Source organism: Thunnus albacares, chromosome 11, assembly GCF_914725855.1.
Source record: "Thunnus albacares chromosome 11, fThuAlb1.1, whole genome shotgun sequence".
Lineage (NCBI taxonomy): Eukaryota > Metazoa > Chordata > Actinopteri > Scombriformes > Scombridae > Thunnus > Thunnus albacares.
In genome coordinates this window covers 4,219,125-4,244,757 of record NC_058116.1, presented here as the reverse complement: position 1 = coordinate 4,244,757, position 25,633 = coordinate 4,219,125, and the positions used below count along the sequence as shown (strand labels likewise).

General features: G+C 40.3%; 1 protein-coding gene across 11 annotated transcripts in view; it reads right to left on the bottom strand.

Annotated features, from left to right (window-relative positions):
* map4k4 (mitogen-activated protein kinase kinase kinase kinase 4) overlaps nt 1–25,633 on the bottom strand; it is a 95,401-nt gene that overhangs the window by 23,393 nt on the left and 46,375 nt on the right. For 7 of the 11 annotated variants that reach the window (XM_044364958.1, XM_044364965.1, XM_044364959.1 and 4 more), the window contains exons 4-16: nt 15,812–15,937; nt 13,712–13,822; nt 13,404–13,494; nt 11,983–12,113; nt 11,347–11,401; nt 10,652–10,730; nt 10,382–10,557; nt 9,896–9,968; nt 9,308–9,518; nt 6,124–6,285; nt 5,592–5,678; nt 3,600–3,926; nt 594–749 (exon numbers count right to left, since the gene is read on the bottom strand). In XM_044364958.1, coding sequence (XP_044220893.1) covers nt 594–749; nt 3,600–3,926; nt 5,592–5,678; nt 6,124–6,285; nt 9,308–9,518; nt 9,896–9,968; nt 10,382–10,557; nt 10,652–10,730; nt 11,347–11,401; nt 11,983–12,113; nt 13,404–13,494; nt 13,712–13,822; nt 15,812–15,937 — 1,785 coding nt within the window. The remainder of the gene's footprint in view (nt 1–593; nt 750–3,599; nt 3,927–5,591; nt 5,679–6,123; nt 6,286–9,307; nt 9,519–9,895; nt 9,969–10,381; nt 10,558–10,651; nt 10,731–11,346; nt 11,402–11,982; nt 12,114–13,403; nt 13,495–13,711; nt 13,823–15,811; nt 15,938–25,633) is intronic. The other 4 variants (XM_044364962.1, XM_044364964.1, XM_044364968.1 and 1 more) reach the window with 1 other exon arrangement.

Genomic DNA, 25,633 nt, shown 5'->3' with positions numbered 1-25,633 from the left:
AACAGCCAATCCTTGATAATTAAGTCAGCATTTACTATAGCCTCTTTACAATACAACCTGCCAGTGGAAAGGTTTTAATGTAACGTCACATCAGGAAATCTTCAGTTTGAAATAAAAACATAAGACTCATTACAGTCCCAATAGTATAGAAGGATGGTTGAGAAAACAGCAAGACAGACATTTGTCTGACAAAAGTATGAACAGGGAGGCAGGTATCATATGACTTAAAAGCATATCATATGAAGCCACGTGCATTTACTTTTTTTGTTTGAGGAGCTTATGAGTCATGTCTGCTACTAAGGCTCAGGAGATCAGTTGTCTGGAGTAAATGTCATTAAACAAGCAGACCTGAAGTCTCAGAGAGCATGTTGGTGTTTCCTCACGCTCAGCCTTAGAGTCTCAATCTGCCCAATAAGCAATAACACAGCTAAATCCTGCAAGAGAAAAGCACCACTGGACTTGTTTTTGTGGCAGAAACAACCCACAACCCACCAACTCAAAATGCTGCCTGTGTACAAAAGCCATGAAAGTAAAGTAGGAGGAATAATTTAAGGGGATGGGGGGGCGGGGGGGATTGAGGTCACGGTGGTTACCTGTGGTTCTACAGGCCGGTGCATGGCCGGCGCCTCAGAGGACGAGTTCCCATTGGGGTAGGAAGACTCTGAGCGTGGCGGCACTGGAGGCTGCTGTGGTTTGCTCTGTGCTGACTGAGGAGAACCCTGGATGTTCTTCCGGTATCGTTCATCAGCCTAAGGAAGACACACACACACACACACACACACACACACACACACAAAGAAGCATTAGCTGTGGTTTGAGAGTACATGTCAATGTGTGCGAGGACATAAAATGGAGGGTAAATGGACAAAAGCCATCAGGCGCTACGGTTTGTTAGTTTCCCCCCGCAGAGCAGAGACATTTTGTACCAGCAGTAGTACAGGCACATCAGAAAGTCATCTGCTGAAACAGGCACACCAGCAGGAACAATAAAGCACTTTCTCAAGGGCAGCAGTGTTATTGTTGCCACAATATTCCCACATCCCTGCTAGTAGGACAACAGCAACACGACCAGCAAAGAGTGTCATGCATTTTTCATGTGGAGAAGAAAACATTCACAGTGAAAAAAGAAAGGTTAGGATACACACTTGAGGTCCAGGACACTGATTCCCAGTACGTACTGAGGCTTTGTTTGTGTGTGAAAGAGGAGTCAGTGACATTTTGGCTGAAAATCAGTTTGTACACCAACATTAAACAATTGTGACATGTTTTAAACTGTCTCAAAAGTGTTCCTTACTCTGAAAATCCAATCACTTATATGATCCTAATTTGAAAATGGCTGCTCTTTAACAGAACTTTCATTGAACTCCCCTACGATTAAAAAATATCTCTAGTGAGATTATAGTTAGATGGCAAACACGTTTTTAAAAGTATAAGAGAATAGTCCATTCTTATTCGCCAGAGGGTTTGATCCTTTTCAGATGTGCGCAGCTCTGATGTAGCACTGACAAATTATTGTAAAAAACTGCAGAATCAGATTATCGAGTGTTGAAATATGTTTCCAATCAAAACCAGTAAAGAAATTCATGGATAAGTCAGATTTAATACAATGTGGGTCTTATTACCATAGTTTTGGCTATCATTTCTATCTGTTACGGTGATATTCTACTCAACAGAGTAACTACTGAGATCTGGAAACACGATGATATCACTACAACAACGTCCTTTTGTTTACAACCTGTCTGATCATCTGACTGCTCATGTTTCTTTCCCTATCTGATTTTTTTTTTTGCGATGTTGCCATTTTCCAAGATCTCAGCACTGAACTTAGCGATTACAATGTTGTTATTAGCTACAAAAATAGGACTCAACTTGTGATAAACCCGCTGTTCACAACCACTGTTGCCCAAGTGCATCCTCCAACATGGCTGCCCAGAGTGTGTTTCAGATCACATGAATGAGTTTCTGGCAGTTTTTGCTTTTTTGTCCTGTGTGGTAAAACCCCACCTGTCCTCTAGTAGCTTTAAACAAACCAGAACCCCCCCCCCCCCCCCATGCACACAGTTGCTGTTTGATCTGCTTCATGTCTCCCTTCCTTTCCTCCCCTACCAAGTGCTAAATGGCAGCAGCAGGATCGATGCCAAAAAGAGAGAGTCAAGGAGTCATACTAAGGACTAATGAGGTGGTCTGTTATTAGAGTAACTGCAGTATTATGGTGGCAAAGACAAGAGTGAGGCTAATTAAAGGAGCAGTAGTGCCCTCACTGAGGAGGAAGAGCCGTTCAGGTAAGCAGTTCATCCTAAACTCTTCCTCCAAAGTGGTTCAAACAGGAGGTAAGAACTCTAAAATGATAAGATCAGACATAAGATTGTTGGCTTTGACAACTGTTTTTGGCCTTTGAGCCCACAATTAGGCTGTAGACCTCATCAATTAAAGAGTTATCAAGTATTTTTCATTGTGTAATGTGGCATACTTTTGTATTTTACTTTCAAAAAAACAGGAAGTGGTCAAAATAGATTATATAGAGTTATCAAGTATTTTTCATTGTGTAATGTGGCATACTTTTGTATTTTACTTTCAAAAACACAGGAAGTGGTCAAAATAGATTATATAGTCATGATGCATATAAATCCCCAATCCCCAATTATAAACACATGTCAGTCTTAGAAATTTCTTGGGAACTTATCTGTACATCAACATGGGATCACAACCATCAGATAATTCTGTGGAAAAAGTCATATTTTATCAAACATAACCCTGTTTTGGACTACAGTAGCAACATCTTTTTTTCTATATATTAATTTAACAATGCTTGTTTGCTTCATCTGTAAATTGTTTTTTTTAACAATCTCACAATCTGAACTAAATGATTTATGTTGACTTTTATTAGTGTAATCAGCAGCCAAAAAAGAAAAATTGTTTAGCATTTTTTTACATAATTGACTAAAATGATTAAATCAATTATCATAATTGAAGGAAATTAATTTTCCATTGATGGTAAAGTGTAATATTCACAGTTGAGTTCAGCTGTGACAGACAAGTGATTTCAATAAACTGACTGTGCTGCACATAAATTGAATCAATTACACACGCAGCACAAGTCTGAATACATTAACTGTCATTTTCTGGTGTATCTTTAAACTCAAGCTCTGAATTTTAGTATCCCACTGAAGCAGCGGAACTGCAAACGCTCGTATTGATTTATCAACAAATCATATCCACTGTTTGGGATGAACTGAGCACATGAGTGGGTTGCCTGACATGCTGATTATTGATTTGTAGTAGAAATGTCTGTCTGTTAAGGGATCAAGCAAGAGAGGAGTCCTCTAGATCTTAATACTCTTCTGCTGTTGGTCCAACATCACTGGCGTATCAATGTATCTTGGACCTGTTTAATTATTAGACCTACGGGTTTAGAAAGAGACGTTAATAAATTCTAGTCACTCAGCTAATCTACAAAGCGTTACACATCCCACACCAGCAGCTACTGTAGCCATCACCATGTACACACAGCACACCCGAAGCAGTGGGAGTGAGTACACACAAGCAGAGGAAGCATTCTACAGCAGTCAGTGTGACGGCAATGAGCTGCGAGGGTTCACCTCTCTGATTGGCTCAGAGTCGGGGGTGGGGCCTTGGAGGTCAGAGACAGGTAGCTTGGTGTCTGTAGTTTTCTCCAGACTGTGATTTTGACTGGACCTCATCTTCTCAGAGTCAGTGCTGTGCTGTTGTTTTGCTGTGTCGGGTTCAGGGCTCTGCGGGGGCTTTACCCTTTCGGGTTCGAGGTTCTGTGGGGGGTTGGCGCTCTGCTTGCTACTATCCAGGTTCTGGTTTTGCTGGAGGGACAGCAGGTAGGCCTGCTCCTGCTGCAACTGCCTCTGGAGCTTCTGGGCTTGGCGCTGCTCCTCAAGCTCCCGCCATTTATACTCCTGAGTACAGGGAGGGTCAAGTTGAACCACAGCCGCTGACAGAAAAACTTTGGGAAAGTTGTACCATTTCCACAGCTGTGTGGCTCTTAAAGGGGCACTGCACTGATTTTACACATGATGATCGTTTAACTCATCATGAGGAGTACTACTCATTCTGTAAGAAACTGCACATTTTTAAAAGAAATTCAGTGTTACAAACTGGGGGCTTGTGGTTTAAAAGATGGGGGTATTTACAAGGCAGGGAAGGTCTAATGGAAACATGCTATTAGTTGCATTACGGGAAATGTAGGCATTATGGTTTTTCCCATTTTAGGTAAAAAAAGTAAGAATATATCAGCCTCTTGGATTTTGATTTATCTTTATTTAATCTGTTTCTCACAAGTCCCCTAACATGAAGGACAAATACTTAATTGCTGGAGTACCCCTTTAAATATTTAATTCTTTAGGCGGCCCTTTAGATGAGATCACCACAGCAACTTAAATCCCTTGAAGACCCCCAAACATTCATACTTGATCTGCGTGAGAGCAAACCACATTCCTTCGAAAATCTACAAGGAAACATGTTTTTCTCGCTGTAAAGTATCAGCAGTCACCACTGTGTTCCAAAATACTGCTGTTTCCAGAGCTCTGATGTGGTCAGCACACAGAAATAATCCTCATTACGATTCTGTGATGGCGAGATGCCAGGCGTAAACTACAGCTTCAGCATCATCACTACGGCAACAGCAAGCGTGTGGAGCAAATGTGCAGTGTGTCCAACTGCAGGTCTGGTGGAGCAGTTAAATTCTGTGAAAAGTAATTTAACCATTGCACTATTAAAACACTAATGATTTTTTTTTTTTTTTTAACATCTGCTTGTTGCTGCCTCCATAAAAAGCAGGAGGTTAAATCAGGTCAAAGCAAGTGTTTGAATACTTTAAATCAGCTCTAACAGTATCCAAGTGTGAAAGCCAAACATAATGTAAAGAAAACTTTATGAATGGTGACTGTGCTGGGACCAGAGAGCTCAGCCAATGACAAGTGATGGTGTGAAGCCTGGAAGTGGGGATATGAGTGTTCATATCCTTACATTATTTGTGTATCCTCTGTAACCCCAGGAGGACAACAATCCTTCAAAAATGAAAAACATCAAGTCATACAAACTCTCCCCAAATAACCCGACTCTTGTCCTACTCAATGTCTGGAACATCTGGAATGAAAACAGGGGAAACCCTCACTTCCTGCTGGATGACTAGTTTCCTGGCGACATCATCACCATCACTAAGGGCCCTGTAAACATCCCGACTTCCCCAGCAAAAATCTGAGAATGCTTATTGGGTTTTGACCTCAGCTAATAACGGCTCCCCTGGGGGCTACAAAAATCATAAGTTAATCCAAATAATTTGTTTCTGTTCAGATCAGAAGGAAAACAGAAACAGGAAAGTTTGTGTCACGGAGGAATAATGAGTACCTGCATTAAAAAAATGTAACAACCTGGGAGCTATGGAAAAAATAACCACTCGGGACATATAGAAAATGATGGAAATAACATTTAGGAAATATTGTAGATTTCGAGAGGCAGAGGAAGAGGACAAAGAAAACAGAACTTTCTATATTTTCATAAGGACAAAATAAATGTAGGTCAGCCTGATGTTCCAGGTTTAAACAGGACAGACAAACACTCACCAGCAGCATGGCCTGTTCATGGAGCAGCTGCTGCTGCAAGATCTCCAGGTGCCTCTGCTCCTCCTCCAACTGACGGCGAATGTACTCCTGTCAATCATACACAGCTCAATATCAATACCAATAAAACATCCTCCCATCTCTCAGTAATCAGTCCCTCCAAGATTTTGTCTCTTGCTATTGCAAAAATGAATTAACCAATTTGCCAAAACGTGTACAAATTACTTCTGCAATTTTTTTCCCCCAAGCTTGTAAATTTCACACAGAAATAAATACTCATGTTGGCACAATTTTTAGGAAAATCTTCTGTAAATTCATTCAATTTGGGCCACAATAAAAAAAAACACAGAAAAAATAGCTGTAACTCCAAACTACAAATCATTTATTAACTACAAATCACAAAAACATCATCTAATTTCTATAGTTATTGCTTTACTTTTGATTCCAGAGGTTGAATGAGATGAATAAGACGCCACATGTCTGCTTGTTGAACTGATTTTGAAAACATTTCTCTCTCCATGTTCCTGGCTCCTACCTGTTCTCGGTCGGCCCTCCTTTTTTCCTCCTCGGCCCTCCTGCGCTCCTCCTCCTCTTTGCGGCGTCGCTCCATCTCTTCAATGCGTCTCTTCTCCTCCTGCTCACGCCGGCGCTGCTCGCGCTCCTGCTGCCTCCTCATCTCGCGCTCGCGCCGTTGTTGCTACGGGTGAACACAGGAGACCAGTTACCAAAGAAACCAGTTCATGTCAACAGCTGACGGTGTCCCAGTTTTTGATTTTTGCCAAGTCATATGTGACACAGAGTTCAGATTGTGAAAGCAAAAGCTGCATGAGTTTTTAGTATTATTCAGATTTGGGCTGCATGAATAAGGTGATTGTATGTGACCTTCATGAAACTTCTATTAGAACATGCAAACAGATTTGTCATCACTCGCCTAACTGCCTTTGGTGCCACCACAGCTTTACTGAGCAGCATTATTACATCATACACAATGAGACACAGGCTGTCAAAATAGAAGACGGCCCCTGGGTACATTATAGAGTAAACCAAGATACTATTGATGGTGTTTACTCAATTTAATGGTCACTTTGACAGTTACACAGTGCATCCATCTTCATGAACTCTATAACTTTCTTAAGACAAATTTAGCAAATATCCACCAATCAGCCCGGGCTGCCAGCATAACAAATAAGCACTATTACAAATGATAATATAAGATTCTAAAAGTGCAAAAAACATTTCTTTCATTGGACCATGGAGACAAATAGTTGTGCTTACTTATCATGTTAAACAGTAACACACTTTTGAGACAATGAATCACTTCAAGCAAAAATTCAGAACATTCAGTTTAAGTATGTTAATTTTGAGGATTTGCTGTTTTTCCTCTGTCATATATTATAGTACAGTGAATATATTTGGGTTTTGAGCTGTTGGTCTGGCAAAACAAGCAAACTGAAGACATCATCTTGGGCTCTATAATATTTCATATTTAACTTTTTTTCTGAAATTATATAGAAAAAAACTTATTAATTGTTAAATCAAGAAAAATGACCAGAAGATTAATTGGTAATTATTGGAAAATAATAGTTAGTTAATCCAATATTCATTTGAAACCTGCTGCTAAGGTCAAAACAGTCGGGCAAATAGATTCATATGAGTGCTTTATTTTAATTTAATCTGTTCAAGGATGTACAGTTAAGTTATTTAATTTAAAGCCATAAAATGTCAAGGATTTTCAAGTGGCTTGAATAATAATCAGTATTTCAGCAACGAGAGCTGTGGGATGGAAAAAGGACACCAGCATAATAAATGCAGCCTGTATGTACCCGTTCCAGTGGAGAAAATCTAAATACATACAGACAGTGGATGAGCTGAAGTGACAGGGACCAAGTTAAAATGTCAACATTTCAAGCACTGCATGAAGACATAATCATTTAATCAGAATAAAACTTTAAGTCTGACAGGCAGTTATCTAACACTTGACTCTCTAAGCAGACAGATGAAGAAATTAAAGTGATTTCTGTCTGTCATCATCTCATGAAAAGGTGCGGTGAAAGCTGCAGGACATGTGTTGTGGTTGCAGTATCGTGACACATCATGTTTCTATACAGTCTGTGCTCAGCATTCAGGATTCCACAAGAGGTAATCAATCACAACAGGAGCGCACATGTAGTGTGGTGTCTCTGACATGGCCTGGGTTCAACTGTGGCTTCTACTGGCTGATTCAGCTACAAGCACTCATATGAATCATGAATGAAAAAGAGCACCTCGAGCTGTGACTGCTGCGGGGAAACATGAGCAAAAGTAAAATTACCTCTCCCTTGCTACAGAGGCCTCGCACCTTTGAAGGTGTAGTGAACCAACATATGCCCACATCTGCCTCATTTTACATTTTCTAATTCTGTTTGATCTCATCTCTACCTCTCCGAGTCCCTCTTACAGAGTATTTAGGTCTCTCTCTCTCTCTTCCTTTCCTTCCTGAGATTTGAGTTCAATCTACTTCTGTCCAAATTTATAATCATTTCTTTACAAATCTCTTCCTCCCTCCGCTGCCTCCTCTCTCCTCCTCCTTTAAGTAAGGAGGAAATGCTGCCGAGCTCGCAGCCGAGCTCACGCAGACACTAATAGAAAAGGACTACAGCTCAAAGAGATAAAGGATAATTACAGAAAGGGTTTTGAAACTCATCCTCTGGGGACACCAATTAATTTTTTTTTTTCAGTGCAGCCTAAAATTGATTTCGCAGGCTATTACATATAATCATCAAGCAAAAATCTCCAATCTGAGTGCACAGAAAGTTAGCTTTGTAATGTTATTTTAGGCTTCAGAAAAATCCAAGTTACTGACAAGTTTAAGTGTGTTTAGGTTTTCAGACTAAAGATGAGTAATCATGGTTGCCTGTATTTATTGAGCTTTCTATTTAGCAATTTATCTTAACCTCCACCAGGATTTATTAGAGCTGCAGATGTGTCCAAATGTATTAAAAGCTCCTTTCCCTTTACCTGAGCCTGACTACAGTACATTATCATACATGCACAACACATCCATCCTCTGTGATGTAAATCGTGTATTTTATAATGTTTTTCCTCCATCAAATCTTCTAGATCAGCCTGTCCATATATTGAATGTGATGAATCCACAAGGTAAGAAAATATCAACCATTTCCTTTTAAGCTTCTCACTGTTGTAAGCCGATGATGTCATTCTCGCTCAAAGGAGAACCTCTCCTCCTTGTTGAGGATGCGTGCAGGAAGCTTCATAAATAACTCAAGTCCTTCTCTGAAATAGAAGTATTTTTAGTCCTATTCAAACTTTCAGTGTGACTCCTTGGAGAGATCCTGTGATGCTTGATAAATAAGATATATATTTTAGATATGGCTTCAATATAGAGTTTTGCCAATAGACACTGCTGTGTAGTCACATCCTGGAAACCACAGATGGAGGATTGTCTGCACACAATTGATGGAAAAGCATACAAGAAAACAAGACACATGTCTACTTTATTTTATTTCCTGAATGTGTTTTAGATATTTCTGGTCTGTGTGACCTCTCAAGCCACCCACCAGTAAAAAAAGCAGAATTTTTCAACAAGGCAGCCAGCTGTAAACAACCACTGCTGCCTAAGCTGAAGACTTCCACTATGGCGGCATTCATACAGGCAAAATCTGATTTGGATTCATTCAGACTGAGGTACGAGAAGTACTTCATGAGGCCTGTGTGCTCACCTCCTCCAGCCGTCTCCTTTGCTCCTTCTGCTGCTCAATACGTTTCTGCCTCTCAGCCAGAAGTTGGCGCTTGTACTCCTCCTGCTCACGGAGCTGCTGTTCCTGGAGGAGCTGCTGGCGACGCAGAGCCTCCGAGCGCTCCTTGTTCTCCTGCTGCAGGCGGATGAAGTCACGGCGCAAGGTTGACTCACCGGGCACGTTGACTATGGAGCTGTACATAGGACACAGCAAGAGGCCTGTTAGCTCATAGAGAGGTAATGGGCATGTAGGAAGCAAATTGGAGGTTTTTAAGTTTCTAAGATTTTTTATTCGCTGAATATTTATTTCTGTTACTGTTTTTAACAAATTATGCAAAGATTTAATGTTCTGGCTGTAGATTTAGAACTGGTTTTGGTGATCAGAACTAGAATATGGTAGTTTCTTGCATTGGGAGAAGTGCTCAGCTCATGCTCAGCTTGTTTGTGGTGAAGTTTGACGAGACACACATCTACTGGTTTGCATACACGGAGAGCAAGAAGCTTGCAGTGCAAACTAAGCACCAACAACTCTCCAGTTTCATATGCATTGTCATGATATATATACATTTACCTGGGCTCTCCTTCTTGCTCAGATGCCTCTTCCTCCTCTTCTTCACTACCACTGTATTCATACTCAGTCTCATCTGTGGATTAGCATGGAAAAATAATATAACAGCTGAGTAAAATGCATTCAAACGTCAGCCCAGACCTACCACAACATGTATGAGACGGTTACTGTTGGAAACTTGGAGGGAAATTATCAACCAACATTTTTTCAGGTCTTCTTTTCTGAGATAAAGTGAGTGAAATGATATTATAAATGTTTCAATTAAGAGACACAAGAAACACAAGAAAATATGTAATTGTCTGGAAAAACATTAAATTAAATTTAAAATGTTCCCTTTTTAAGCTTTCTCCTTTCACTGTTTCCTTTCCCTCCTCCTCTGTATGGTTTAGAACAGCACTCTTATTGTTTACAGGATGAAAGTGAGGACGAGTGTTAGTTTCACAGCAGTGATAAACACTCCAACACTGCGGATCTCCCCCGACTACTCACCCTTCTCGCCCCTCTTCTTCTTGGTCCGGTCAATGTGGTCTTTGAGCTGGATGCGGACCTGCCTCTCGTTGGGCTGGTCCCGGATGAAGGGGTGTTTCAGCAGCTGCTCAGTGGGGGGGCGCTGGGTGTAATTCTTCACCAGGCAGCCTTCAATGAAGCTGAAGAACTTCTTTGACCTGCCAGGTAAGCACAGGACAGTTATATGTGATGTTCGGAGTTGAGTTTATATGATACTTTTGACAAAGTGAATAATGTGACAACTTAGCCCACCATTTTTTGGACTTGAGTCGAGGAGGAGGGTTTCTTGGAATAAGGAAGAGGGCTCTCATTGGATGCATGTCACAAAGAGCTAGAGGAAAAGAAAAACACAGATCGAAATAGGAATTAACAGGTTGAACAAAAAGTTAAAGTTAATAATGAGGCTTTTTCACTGTAGGGCTGAAGCTGAAATGCTATTTTGAGGTTAAAAGATATTGTTATATATTATTTTATATTATACGATATTGTTATTGTAAAATTAACTGTGATACCTTGTTATGATCACTTTTAACAGATAAGGCCGAGGTTAATTTGAACAGCAGCCTCTGTCTTCCATCACTTTGTTCACCACTTGCTTGCATTTTTCAAAGAGTTTAAGTGTTGAAAGTCATTTTTCCCACTCATTCCATCTCTGTCTGCCATCAATAGAAACTCTAAAAGCTTTAGCTTTATCAGCAGAAGTTGTAAAAAAAGACCAAAAAAAAAAAAAAAAAACAGCACCCTTTTCCTCTTTGCTGCCATAAAGCAATCCACCAGATTACCCTCCAAATCTGACCAACCCAGTGGCATACAATAAATCATGCAAAGCAGAGGCTGATAGAGGCCAGTATTATTCTCATTTGTGAACAGTAATTATATCAATATCTGATTAAATGCTTTAAAAATGCCAAACCAACCACCTTCAGCTTAATGTGATATGTACTTACGGGGAGCTCCCTCAGCCATCTCTATGGCCGTGATTCCACATGACCACAGGTCACTCTGGAGGACAGAAGATAACATCAGTCAGACGAGATCACTATCTATATGGGGGTGCATTTTCAAACTTTTAAAAGCTTTGTAACTTTGAGTTACAGAGTGGTGAACTCTGACCAAACTATGACTTCTGACACTTTTTAGGCTATTTTACAGCAAAGTTTGATTCCAGAGATGATGTCCTTGTTAATTTGTATAATCCATGATCTACTCTCTTCAGAGGGTATGTCTACCACAAACCAAATACCTTTTACTTCCACTGTAGTGGGGTGGCAGCAGCAGTCTCAGCCACAGAAAACTCAAAAACAGTGCAAAAAGCCCCAAACTATCCAGCTGTGGGAAAATATGTGCCTTTTTTGGCTACTGGCCTTTCCATTATGAACAGATACCTACAGTAGAGGCTTCAAATTAGCAAAGTCAAAATATTAATCTATCAAAAACATTAAAAACGTCTCAGAAAATGTTCTGTCAGAAATAAGTCTTCCCCTTTTTGACCTGGATTGTATTTATTTTACCATTTTGTAACATTCACCTTGATAAGTTTTCTGTTGTCAATATAAGAGAGCAGATATAGTGTCTGTCATTACCCTGTAGTCATAGGTAGCATCTGGGTTTTCATCACAAGCGATGACCTCTGGAGCCATCCAATAAGGCGTCCCGATGAAGGTGTTCCTTCGTCCTACTGTCCGGTCCAGCTGAGCACTAACACCAAAGTCCACTGAGAAAGAGAAGATTTAAACCAATTATTGCTGGTCCATCAAAAGCAGTGATCCTGATGGAGTTTCATGTGTTCTGTTTGTGTTGTCCAATAAATTTGGGACTTTACTGACAGTGCTCAACTACTGGATCATACATTTTGTTCTTAAAAAAAAAAATAAAAAAAAAAACAGCAGCCCCAAAGCCACATAAAAGATTCAGTCTTGTGCTCACATGTGTTTGACTCTCAAGGTTAAACTGCTGTTGTGTTACGAGGCTCCTTTTAGCTGAATGTGTGTTTTGTTGTGTCCACGGTGGAGAAGTGGTTTATACACAGGACACCAAGAGTAGCCTGATAACAAATAGTAATCTAATTGTGGATATTTAAAAAAATAACAACATGATTGACCAGTGGAAAACTCAAATGTTATAAGAGCAAAGGGGGCGTAGCAGGGCCTGTAAATAATTGATTGACTTTCATACATATTTTCATCATAGGGATTCATAAGGTAGGCTGGTTCCAGACCGCTGAATCATTGTCCTCAAAAAAATCTGATAGTTGTGCTTGTTGATGGCTTTTTCCAATCAAAGTTTTTTAGGTGTGATAATGAAAGGCAATATTGACAAAAAACCAGCAGCAACAAGTTTGGGTGAGATTAACTCAGCGATACAGGTTGATGTAAATCAATTTATAACTAAATGATAAATAATAACACTTAAAATTATGCCAAAAAGTCAGCAAGACGGATTCATTACTCACTACTTGGTTGGTTAGAGCAAAATAATAATCCATCTGAAATAGACATTGTCTGACTGGTCAGACTGAATAAAGACTTGATGGCACAATTTCAGTCTGATTATCAGACTAGATTAGAAGAGCCTCAATTATGCAGTAACGCAGTGAACTATCCAACGAGTAGGTTCTGTTTGTGAATCAAATGGACATACTGTATGATAATACTGCAGGATCATTTGCAACAGGATTAAAAAAAGAAAAGAAAAGAGTTATTTTATAGTCAAATTAAATTTGTGCAAAACTTTGAGCTGACAAACAAATGTTAAAAGTTTGAGAAGGATTTGTGTTTTTGAGTGAGACTTTTAAACAGCCTGCAACTGTGCATCTATGCGAACATTACGAAACATCACCAGTACTGAAAAAGCATTAGTTGGCAAGACACTGGTGCTGACTCAAGCTCCATGCTGCAGTATTTTTTCAGTGTAGCCGTCCAAACCTCAGCACAGACCATGCTCGCGGTCTACAGGCCCGGTTTGGACCAACAGGGAATTCAACCAAGATAAAATCGGCACATACCCAGTTTGACCTCAGCGTTTTCAGTCAGCAGCACGTTCTGTCCTTTGATGTCACGATGGATGACGTGATGGGCATGCAGGTGAGCTAATCCCTGTAGAGATAAACGAAAAAAACAACATATTACTTCAAACTCACTGCAACAAAACTCAACTTTACTCTTTGTTGTCTGTGAACATTTAGGAAACAGCCAAGTCCAGCCAGACACAAGACATTTCAAGCCTTTACTGCAAAATAAACACTTTTCCACTACAGTACGTTTGACTCTGATAGTGAAATTGTCATTGGAAGGCTGTGAAAGGACTCCTGACCCTGAGGATCTCTCGGGAGATGTAGGCGATCCAGTCCTCCTTCAGTGAGTTGCCTTTGGTGTTCTTCACCAGGTCTGTGATGGAGCCGGCACCGCAGAACTCCATCACCAGCTGGAAGAGAGAGGAAGAGATACGGAGAAGACTGAGGACATTTAAACACACATAAACACACACACACACACTCCATCATTCTGCCAGCTACAGACCATATGCTAAAGGTGTTACATGCAGCATTTTCACATTAATAAACCATGACTACATTCATTTGTATCTTCAACAAGAAAACTGTCAGCTTGAACTTTCCATTTTTGAGACTTCTTCAGTCAGATCTGGATTGCTTTAAGCCACAAAACCAGAAAGAGGCAATTAAAATGCTTTCTTGTAACAAATATCTGTTAACAGAAGATAGTAGAGGAAGTGAAAGGCTGATTGGGAAAAAAAATCACTTCTAATATGTTCACCCTGTGTAGGGATTGTGATGGGAGATAGGAAGCAAAAGGCTGATGGGTAATGTGGTCTTAATATGAAGGAATATGAGCACTAACATATCCACTGATACTGTTAAATAAGTTATATTACAGTCGGAGTACATGCAGTATTATGCAGTATGTCTCCACTTTGTAGCGTCCTCATCACTGTTTTGCAATAACACTCATAGCTGGAAGGCTCCTTCTTTTGCATATTTAGGCTCAATATCATGATATTAACAAGAATATTTTGTCTGAAATTGATATAAAGGAAAGACGTGGTATGTATGAAAAGTCATAAAATAATCTAACTTGTGCACAGTATAATTAAGCGTAATATTTACGCATTACATCAGACAGGACTCTTCAAATATATAAAACACACACACATACACACATACACACGCACACAGCAGACAGCGTGAAGCCATAACAGTGTGGGCTGAAAAGGGGTCATGGAGGCAGCTGTAAAAACAAATACCAGCCTGTGTTGTGGAGTGAGAGTGAGACTTCTCTTCTCCAGGAAGAGCAGAGCTGTGGGGTCATAAAACGAGGTAATCCTGCCTTTAACAAACTGAGCTGCCATAAATCTCTGACTGCTGTTCTCCTCCTCCTCCTCCTCCCTGCTTTCTTTGCCTCTCGTCTTTCTGATTAACTCTCTCCCTGCTCCGTCTTGTTTCTCTTTTCTATGATTCGTTTTGTTTATTGTAATGCTCTCTTGTCTCCTGGTTTATTCCTCTTTCTTTTCTAATATGAAGAACAGTGGGAGCTGTAATAACGGGGGGAAAAACATTCATGTTTACTTCAGCTTGACATTGTTTGTGAGCATTAAAGTGTGTCAACAGATGGGGAATGTGCAAGCATATTACCTTAATATACAATCCCAATATACTGTAGCTACACCACCTCCTTATCTCTACTTAATGTAATGCCTGCAGTCACTACTGACAGAGCTTTTTTAAAAATGTACACTAATAAATATGTTCATTACAATTTTAAAAAGTTCTAAGAAAGATTTTTAATGCGTAAATCTAACTACTTTTGAAAAAACTGGTTAAAATCAGCTTTTAGGTTTGTTTTTCTCTCTCTAAAGATTTTCCTCATTAATGTAAGACATGTATATCTGCTCCATTTTTCTCACAAATGCATTGTGTAAGGTAGGGTTGGGTGATCATTTCTATTTTCATATCGTCCAATCATGGTTACTTGAGATCACCGATAGGAGATCCGATCGCAAGGGGGCGGCAGGAGTAGGAGGGGATGGGGGGAGTTAGGTCACAGCATGCATCTGTGTGTCTGTGCTTGGTGCTACAATATCACAGCATCATGCTCTGTTTCACATTATTATCTTATTTTTAAGATCATAATCCAATCAATAATCAATCAATAATCCAAGTTAGAAATCACTTTAATATCAGTGTAGGAAAAACCAATCATTGATCATCCCTTCAATAATCAATATACGATCCTATTGCCAATTGGCACAAGCCTAATGTAAGGTTTGTCTTCAGCTTCTGAACTTTGCTTTCAAAAGGCCAACTTCAAGCCTTCAGAGGTTGTGATTGGTCAGGAGTGATGGAAGAATGATTGAAGTTTCAGGTGAATTAGCCAACAACATGTAGGATGAACTCACCCATAGCTGGTCGTCATGGCCCGGTGGACTTTTCTTGATAAAGGCTCCATAGTAGGTGGCTATGTTTCTATGGTGGGAGTACTTCTTCAGCATGTTGATTTCCAGCTTAATTTCTTCCTCTTCATCCTATAAAAAGAGTTGGAGTGAGAGACTCATCAGAGTGGAGTTAATACATTGTTACTGCTTGTGAGGCGACGAGGAAGCAATTATATGAACTAATGAAGTAGATCCAAACAAACAATATGAATCCCTTTACTTCTGGTCAGTTTGTTAAAGCTGGACATACAGAGGAAGGATGGGAAATTAGAAGCAAAACACTTTGGCAGGTAAACAACTGTTACTATTGAGCTTTCATAATGAGGTCACCTGGAAAAATGGTGATGTTGGCAGGTGATTTTCAAAATGTATTCACTCTCAGTGTGCAAGCCATTTAAAATGTACATGGATTTTCTGCCGTATTGATTTTATGCATTTGGTTTACTCTTGTATGATTAGAATCACAAGCCCAAAAGTAACTTGCTCCTTTGGCCTGCAGGCCTGCACTGCTTATGAATTGCAAACAGTTTCCATTCACTCATCACAGAACTCGAATGTCTGAAAAATGATGGGCAGCAGCTCAAATCCATTTACAAGTTTAAAATCAATTCATTCGAACCACAAATACACTGACTTCCTCCCTGCATTGCCGTTGCACCATGTACTCCAAGTCTATGGTTGAAATTATTGGGCCTTTTAAGTAAAGAACATACAATTTCAATCATGTTACCAGTACAAAAGACTGGTATTCAAAAAGACAACTGTAAGCTGTTCTATTTAAGTATATGAGTTCTCCCACATTGTGATCAAACTTTACACTAAACTTTCAGCTGAGCAGTAAAAAGTGCAAAAATCTTCTGGTTTCTCAAATGTGAAGATTTGCTGTTTTTCTCTCTTTCGCTCTTCTTTTCTCCACTTGCAATTTTAAGATATCTCTGGGAAATGATGATGGGCATTTTTTTTACTATTTTCTGACATTTTATAGATTATTTTTTACTCTTTTTGTTTATCTGTATAGAGACAAGTATATAGCATGAACTTATGCCACATACAACAACATTCATAGCCTAAGCTAAGCTAAGCCTAAGCTAGCCCAAGCTAGCCCCTAGATGGGCTTTTAAAATATATAAAACTCAACAGTAAAATACACATGAAACTGCACAAGACTCAACAATAGATATGCACACATTACAACATGAAACTCAACAACAAAGTACATACAAAGCAGCACAAAACACAACAACTCACAAACAAACAATTTTTTAGCTATAAGCTAACTCTGTTACAGCACACGAAATGGTAACATTTACATTTAACACTGTACATGGTCCCAATAAATAAATAAAAAATAGATAAATAAATAAATAAAAGGTTTCATTGAACGACAAGCACCAGATCACTCATGACTGCATGACCGGTCCTTCTTTAAAAGCTGTTTCAATCAAACAATCAATTGATTGATCAAAAAGATAATCTGCATTCAATAAAGGAAATAATGTTAGTTGCTGCTTGAAATGTTTTTGGCTTCTGCTTTGCAACACATTTTGCTGTGTTGCTACAAACAGCAAAATAAATTCAGACATGGTCTTTATTGCTGGATGTGCAGCAGCTCCTGAGAGGATGTAGGGACTGGACTTTTCTTTGCTGGCATCTGAAATGGTAATAAATTTGCCTAATGTTTATGCTTCTTCCACTGTGTTTTAGAAGAACCTGCCAATGATTTTAACACTTCATCTGCATAATGTTTAAAGCTTCGACAAAAACATAGTGTGATGAATCAAGCTTATGTTAATAGTTAAAAGTAAAAATAAAATCACATCAACCAAAGCTATAATTTTTTTTCCCCTAAGCAGTGAAAAGCTGTTTGTTGGCTTCCAGTTCATCTATGAAAGACATGCTGTAGAGCCCAGCAAGGAAAGCGACTCTGTCCAAACCAGTCTCATAAACTGATACAGTATCACTCCAGACAAACATGCAGATACAGCCTGATGATAACAGAGCCAAGAACAAACTACCATCTCACCCTCTCACACACTCAGGATATTACAGCACAGACTCCGACACACATTCAGACACATAACAAGATCAAGCGATTATTTCTCAATCATTGCAGCATCACTGAGGCTGTGTGACATTTGTTTGCGAGCGCTTTGCATCAGCCGAGCCCGTGCGTCTGATCCCGCGGGCCGACCGGGGCTGACATGACATGACATTTTCACTACTATTATGGCCGGTCGATAAGGAGGAGTGTGACGGGTGGCTGCGGCTTGGACTCCTAAGCAACCTGAGAACTGCAGCAACCTCATATGTCCACAAAGGAGCAGCTCTGAGGAACTGTTTGGCTTTTCATATCCAAGCTTGTGACATTTTGGCATTTTGTAGTGCAGATTTGGAGCAGCTGTATCATTCACGTTGGCTTTAGTGCAACAAAAGATTGTTAACAGCAGAATTCAATGTGGAGCAAAATCTCAAAAATGACAGACTGTAGGTTAAGTTATGCAAGAAATGTCTTTCAATAGTGGGAGAGATAATAAATACTTCTTCTTCAATATTAACGCTTTCCAATTCAGGTAGTTACCTCACTGTCTCGACTGTCAACTTCAGTTTGTATGGAATTATATTAATAACAATAGATTTGAGTGCTACTCAGTCTGCAAGTCCACATTTGAGAGACGGCAGGCGCAGATTTCTAAGAGCAGAATTTGATCACATTTGTCTAATGCTCTCTCAAATCTTTTGTCATCAATAAACATAAATTTGAATGTCAAAGCAGATATGAATTTTCTTTTTTTTTTTTTTTTTTAAAGGAACTGAAACATTTCGGTGCAGGAAGACATTATATTACACACATCTTATCTGCCGCCGCTGCCGCAGAAGCAACAGATGATGGGCAGCCGCCGTCTCCGCTGACATTTCTGAGTCAAGTCCCAGAGATTAAAGGGCAGATCAACCAATTTCAGCATTTAAAGATGAAAGAAGAAATCGCTGTCAACCGCTACGTGTTTACCTCCGGCTCAGTGTCACAATCTCTGAAATACAGCGCGCACAGTGAACCTGATGTCTGGTCAACCAGGGACTGAACTCATATACTTTTTTTTTTTTTTTTTTTTAAAGCAGAAGTTTTAAGCGGTCAGTCATTTGGAAACTATCCTGAGAAAGCAGAAGTATCATTCTGGATCAAAACATAATCATAATCATAATCACCACTCTCTGTGGTTATATTTTACAACTCTTTTTCATTTTCAGATGTTACTAATAAAAGGTTAAACCCAGTCTGTATTTCCTGCAGTTAAAAATGAAAGCTAGCTTACTTACTAGATTATTATTAGCCTGTGTTAGACAGATGAGCTCATGCTACACTTGTTTTCTTAGGATGTGTTTATGTAAGCAGCAGGGGGGTTTCGTGAGAGGACAATAGCCTTTTGGTGCACGACGACAAACTATTTGCCTGATATTTACTTTGTTCGAAACTGCTGAGGCTGTTGAAAGAGTTCAGCAGGAGTTTCGATGGTCTGTAAAGATGATTGGGTCAGTCGGTCAGGCAGCCAATCCCTTGAGTCAGTCAGCCAGCCGGTGGGTTGCTGCTTGAGCCAGGCGGCCAGTCATTTAGCCAGGCAGTTAGCCAACCAATCAGTCATCCAGCCAACAAAGCAGACTGCAGCCCAGAAAGTCCTTCTGTTAATCCACTCATCAGCAGCAGACCATCAGTCAGCCAGCAGCCGCCCAGCAGGTGAGCCAGCTGACCTTTCAGTCAACCAGTCAGCTGGTCAGTCAGATACGTAAACCATATTTTGGAGAATATAAAAGCAGGGACCTTATGTAGAGAAATCCAAGACACGCAGGCCAGTGCCTTCTATGGTCAACAGAACATCCCCTCGGCCACAACTGTAAGCTATGTTAACGTTTTTGGAAGGAGTCAGTGTAATTACAGAAGCAGAGGACAGGCAGGAGGAGGAGACACACATCAGGAACAGTCATACACATTATCCACTGTGAGCCATGAATAAAGGTTCAGAATCACACAACTAAGAGAAAGCAGAAGAGGAAAGACCTCCAATGGACAGAACATAGATGGAGGAATGCTTCTTCTTCCTTTATGTCAGAGGACCATGAAAGGTCATGAGAAAAGAACTGCATCTACACCCAAATAAACCTCAAACCTGTTCAACTGCATTAGCTGATCATGTTTACACTGAGAAGAAAAAAGACACAATCTAAAGTCTCATGTTTCTCCTGCGACACAACATACATTGTGATAAATCTTAAATCTCTTTTTCTCTGCAGTGATTTCAGTTTGACACTGGATTAGAAGACAACAGAAACTCTAAAATGGGCCCAAAAGACAATAAACTGCAGTGAAAAAAGTTGCTTCCTTGCCACTTGTAGCAAAATGATGTCAGGTACTGATAGCAAAGTGTTTTGTTTATGCTTTTTTCATTCAACAAAATAAGTCAGGCCTCTCTAATGCAATCTGTGTCATACAGGACCTTTGCCAGAATATAATAAAACCACCATCAAAACTATAATTTAAATCAGGAAATATCTGATTATATCATCAGAAAAATAAGACTGAGAATTTGATAGGGCTGCATTTTCATTATCTGTTGAGTATGTGTTCAATTAATCATTTAGTCTACATGTGCATATATATCAGTATCTGCATCAGCAATCACCCAAAATGAGTTGGAAAATATCGGTGTATGGATATCGGCAAAAAAAATCCAATATTGCGCATCCCTACCATCAACTGTTGGATTAATCACTAATCTTTTCCACTCTGGAGTCTGAGACAACATTGAAGTGCACGCACAGGCAAACCAGTGTGTGTGTGTGTGTGTGTGTGTGTGTGTGTGTGTGTGTGTGTGTGTGTGTGTGTGTGTGTGTGTGTGTGTGTGTGTGTGTGAGACAGACAGTGACAGGGGACACAGCTGCTCTGACAAGGAGACACTCAGTGACATCATGACCTCTCTCTCCCATACCTTCAGTATGTCTCTCTCTCTCCACCTTGTTTGTCCACTGACCATTTATTTTAGATGATTATTCTCTCTCTCTCTCTCTCTCTCTCTCTCTCTCTCTCTCTCACTCTGTCTCTGTCCCTCTCGTCCTTGCGCTTCACTTTCCATTAATGTCTCTTGTAATGAGTTCAGTCACATGTTCATGTATCCCATCATTATGACACCTCACCTCTTGTCTCTCTTTCCCTCTCTCTCTCTCTCTGTCTGTCTCTCTCTCTCTCACTTTCCCTGAACTATGTACAGTCAGTCGTCCAAAACAAAGCATCCTGAAGCTACTCATTATCATTCCTGGGCATGAGATGGTGGGGAGACTCAGTGGCGGCCATCTTGCTGCTAAAGTACTACAACACACAATGTGAGCAGAGCTAACAGAACCGCGACCCCCGGGGGAGTGGACGGCCGCAAAATGGAAACATAATGGAAAACGGAAGCTGAGTGGGAGGGGAGGTTTCGACTCCCACAGAGGCCGAGAGAGGTCGACATGTCACTGACAGGCAAGCAGACTTGTTCCGGGGATTTCTTTATCACATTCTGATATCGCATTCATGACAGAAGAAGCTGACAAGTGGGATGAAATCTCACACCATTAACCTGAAATCCATTATATTATTATATAAAGTTTATCACTATTTTGAAGTGAGTGAATCTAATATCTCCACAGAATCTCTGCAGGCACTGTTTGGAATAAACAGCAACATTAAAACCTTTGCACCAAGACTAAATTAAAAAATAAGGAACCTCACAGACGACAACACAACAAATGTGACATAAATGTGACTAAACGCTCCCCCAAATATTCATGTAAGAGAGGAGCAAGGTGAAAAAAATCACGGTCAGTTTAGTTATAGGCATCACATCGATCAGTAAAACTATTAAACTGCTCTATTGCATGCACTTGAGGCTACTTGATTCAACACCTTTACAAAATTTCTGCAGTTTGTGAAGCTTAAAAAAATCAGCCAGCAAAAATCTAATGAAATCAAATTGCAGTTGATAAGTCCCAAATGCTTTCCCATGACACCTGGCTCACACCTGCCGTTCAAATACATTCTCTCTGTAGAGTTTTATTTAAAGTTATTACCATTCACTCTCAGGGGAAGATACAGTAGAGGTCTGTTCCAAGATTGAGAATCACCGTATCACATTTCATGGCAATCCATCAACTAGCAGTCAAGATGTTTCACTCCGGACTGACTGAGTGACTGACATGCGATTCCTACAACCGTGTCAGTAGCCTGGCTAATGCGGACGAGATGCAGAGTAGAGATAAAGCGAGTGTTCAACTGTGTGTGTGTGTTTGTTTTGACCTGACGAGACAGGTGGACTGGGTTTTTCTTTTATTCGAGGCAAACGTACAATTCCACGCCTTCAACACCTTCCCACTTTTCACTTTCACACCTCTGACTGGGCAGGGAGCAGCGGGATGGAGTGGGAGGTGAGAGAGAGAGAGGCAGGCAGACAGACAGAGAGAGAGAGAGAGAGTTGTGTCTGGTTTGTTTCATGTGCAAAATTCACAGAACGAGAAACAGCAAGCGAGAAAATGCAACGAGGAAAAAGCGATTCATTCCCAGAGGGAGCCCAAAGGTAGAGAACAAAAGATGCTGGCTGTGGAGTTTCTACACTAATCAAGATCGATTTTTTTCCTATTGAATCCCACAGGATTACATCAAGTCAACAGCAGCAGTGAGAGGCAGAATGCGGAGCTGCTGCAGCTACATTTCTCCGTCCCTCCCTCCCTCCTTCCTTTTCTTTCCGATTGCCTATCAGGGACGAGGATGACTTCACTCTCTCTGTCTGTTCTCTTACTCTCACTCTGCAGAAAACAGAGGTGGTGGCTGAAAGAAAAAAAAATGGTGAGATATAGATACCGGAGGAATACGAGCAGGGTTCGTGCCAAAAAAAGGAAAGAGAGGGAGAGGAAACACAGGTGGGAATGATGGAATAGAGCAACGAGAAAAAGAGGAGATGATAGATTGACGAGGGGAGAGGAGAAGTGGCAAATAGATGTGAGCGATGGTGGTGAAGAGGGAAGCAGACGAGCGGTGATAGCCCCTCCCATAATCCCACTGCACTTCAGCTGAACCTTCTCGGAGGAACACAGAGGGAGAAAAAAAAAAAAAGTCGCTTCCTGGTCTTCTTCTTCTTCTTCTTCTTATCAAACACTCCCACTCCCTGTCTAATGTTTCACTTTCAGTCACTTCCCTCACTTCCTCTCCTCCTCCACCCACTGCATTAGCAGTAGAAACAATATACTTGAAATGATAGGAAAATCAAAAACTTCCCTATCCTTTCTATAGGGTAGACTGCTTGAACAATACATAGAGCAGAAAATCCCACCGCAGAAATAATGCTATAACGAGGTAACAAGATGTCGATGATATAATCTCAAACACCAGATATTAGACCCATCCCCTGGAATGAGCAGTGAGAAACCCCTCAGCAACAAACTGTAACAGTGCAATCTGCTTCTTCTAGCGTTGCACACTACATCTAAGGATGGACTATGCAACTTTTTTTTCCCCACGATACCAAAACTCAGGTTATCAGCTGATACCAGCGCTGATTTTTTCCCACAGTGTAAAATCCGTAAACCCCTGTGAGGAAGTGATTCCGTACGATACAGATCACTTTTCAACTATAAGGGAAATGTTCACACACCAACGTGCTTTTTAGGCTTGTGAAAATGTTATTTATGTTGTTTAGATGGTTTATGAACCCTGACAGCACTTGAGCTGCTATGAGCAGCAGAGGTAAGAACAAAAAGGGTTTCCTCAGGGTAATCAGCACACGCTTCTACATCTATCTCTTCACCAAACCACTTCACCTGTGAGAGACTCCCTCTTTCTTCCCACAACAAAACTGACCTGTTGAACCCAGTATCTCCTCCAGTCCAGCAGTGTCTTTTTAACACCAGTGGCTGACACATCATTGTTAAAAAGATAGAAGCTTGTTTCCTGAGCTGGTATGTATAATTAGTTTCATTGATGCAGTTTCAAAATACAGAAAATGTTTATATCTTCTGTTTGACTAAATGATATGGAGTAAATCTTTGGTTATGTGAGCTAACCATGAAAGTCATTGTCACACACTTCCATTTTCACAGTAAAGGCCTGTTAATTCTTCACATTAAGATGCAGCAGCTGTAGCTCAGGTAGAGTAGGTCATCCACTAATCACAGGGTTGGCAGATCAATCCCCAGCTCCTCCTGTCCACATGTCCAGGTGTACTCGGGCAAGACCCAAAATTGCTCCCAACGGCCAGGCCAGCATCTTGCACGGTCACTTTGTGTGGGTGTATGAGTGCGTGTTTACCATTTATCAAAATGCATTTATTGTGAAGCACACGCAGGATGTGGTGGCGTAGTATCAGCGGTAGTTCAACACGCGTTAGCTTACTGCTGTAAATAAACGGTGACAAACAGAAAAGTGTATTTAATGTGGATCAGTGACGTGACGTGATACACATTCCACTTAACAAAGTCAGTATGAGCACGATCGCTGCTGGATCGTTTCAGTGCATCCTGAAATACAACAAAGACAAACAGAGACTAAAACTGGAACTATGCTTCTGCCAGCCTTCACAGAGAAGGGTGTTATGGGTAACAGACATTTCACACTGCGAGATTTGTAAGGATTTATACTGAAAAGATTATTTTTGATTATTTTCTGTTTGCAGCCTGTTTTTCAAATTCTGAATCTACTACTAGGAAGTGTTACGTTCAGGCTCAACAGAATATTTGATCTTGAAACATACTGAATTGATTTAAACCGGGATATGCGTATCAATATTGACTAATATGAAAAAAATGATACATATGTGTCTATACTGTGCAGACCTACATCTCTATTTTACTCTTCATCCTCCCCCTCTCCTCCTAAGTGTCTAACCTTCTCCCTCCTTAGCCTCTCTCTCTCTTTCCCACTCTGTATATAGAACAGGAAGTGGTATGTGGGTCAGAGCACATATGCCGAGATGTGCTCAGGGAGCAGAGAGTGGACATGCACACGTACACACACACACATACACACACACACACACACACAGGAAAGAAGATGTATGACTGTGTTGTTTTGCAACTCTAACATGTGAGTGTATGGGATTCATTGGTGCATGTGTGCATAAATCTCAAGCTTTTCCAATGCAACAACGTCTTCTGCTCAAATGTCATTCTTGGCAAGCATCCAGACAAACTCAGAGTGTTTATGTTAGAAAACTGGAAAAGCACCACTCTAAACATTTTGGAGGAAATCAACCACCATGTTTTGAATATTCCAAACATGTATTTCTCTTCAGTCATTCCATTTCTATGAATACATACACATATACAAATGTTCTCACTACTTCTTCATGTGCTCTCTTTAATCTCCATGGTAAGAAACAGATTTTTTTTTCCTGCAGGCAATAGTGAGAGGTACACTCCCAAACCCACATTGCCACTTTCAACATTTTAGCATCAACAAAACATCAGTCAGTCCACCACTTTGCTCCAAACTAAAGTGTCTCACCAACTATTGGATGGATTGCCATGAAATTTGGTACAAACATTTGTGTCACCCAGGATGAATTGTAATAACTTTGATCATCCCTTAACTTCTTCTATAGTGCCATCATCAGGTCAGAATTTTAATTTGTCCAATACTTTGGTTTATGACTGGATACACATATAGATGGATAGACGGATACTTAATTAATCCCAAAGGGAAATTTAAAAAATGCTTTATGGCATTCCCATCAGCCTCAGCTGTACTTTGTGTTTAGTTCTAATTAGCAA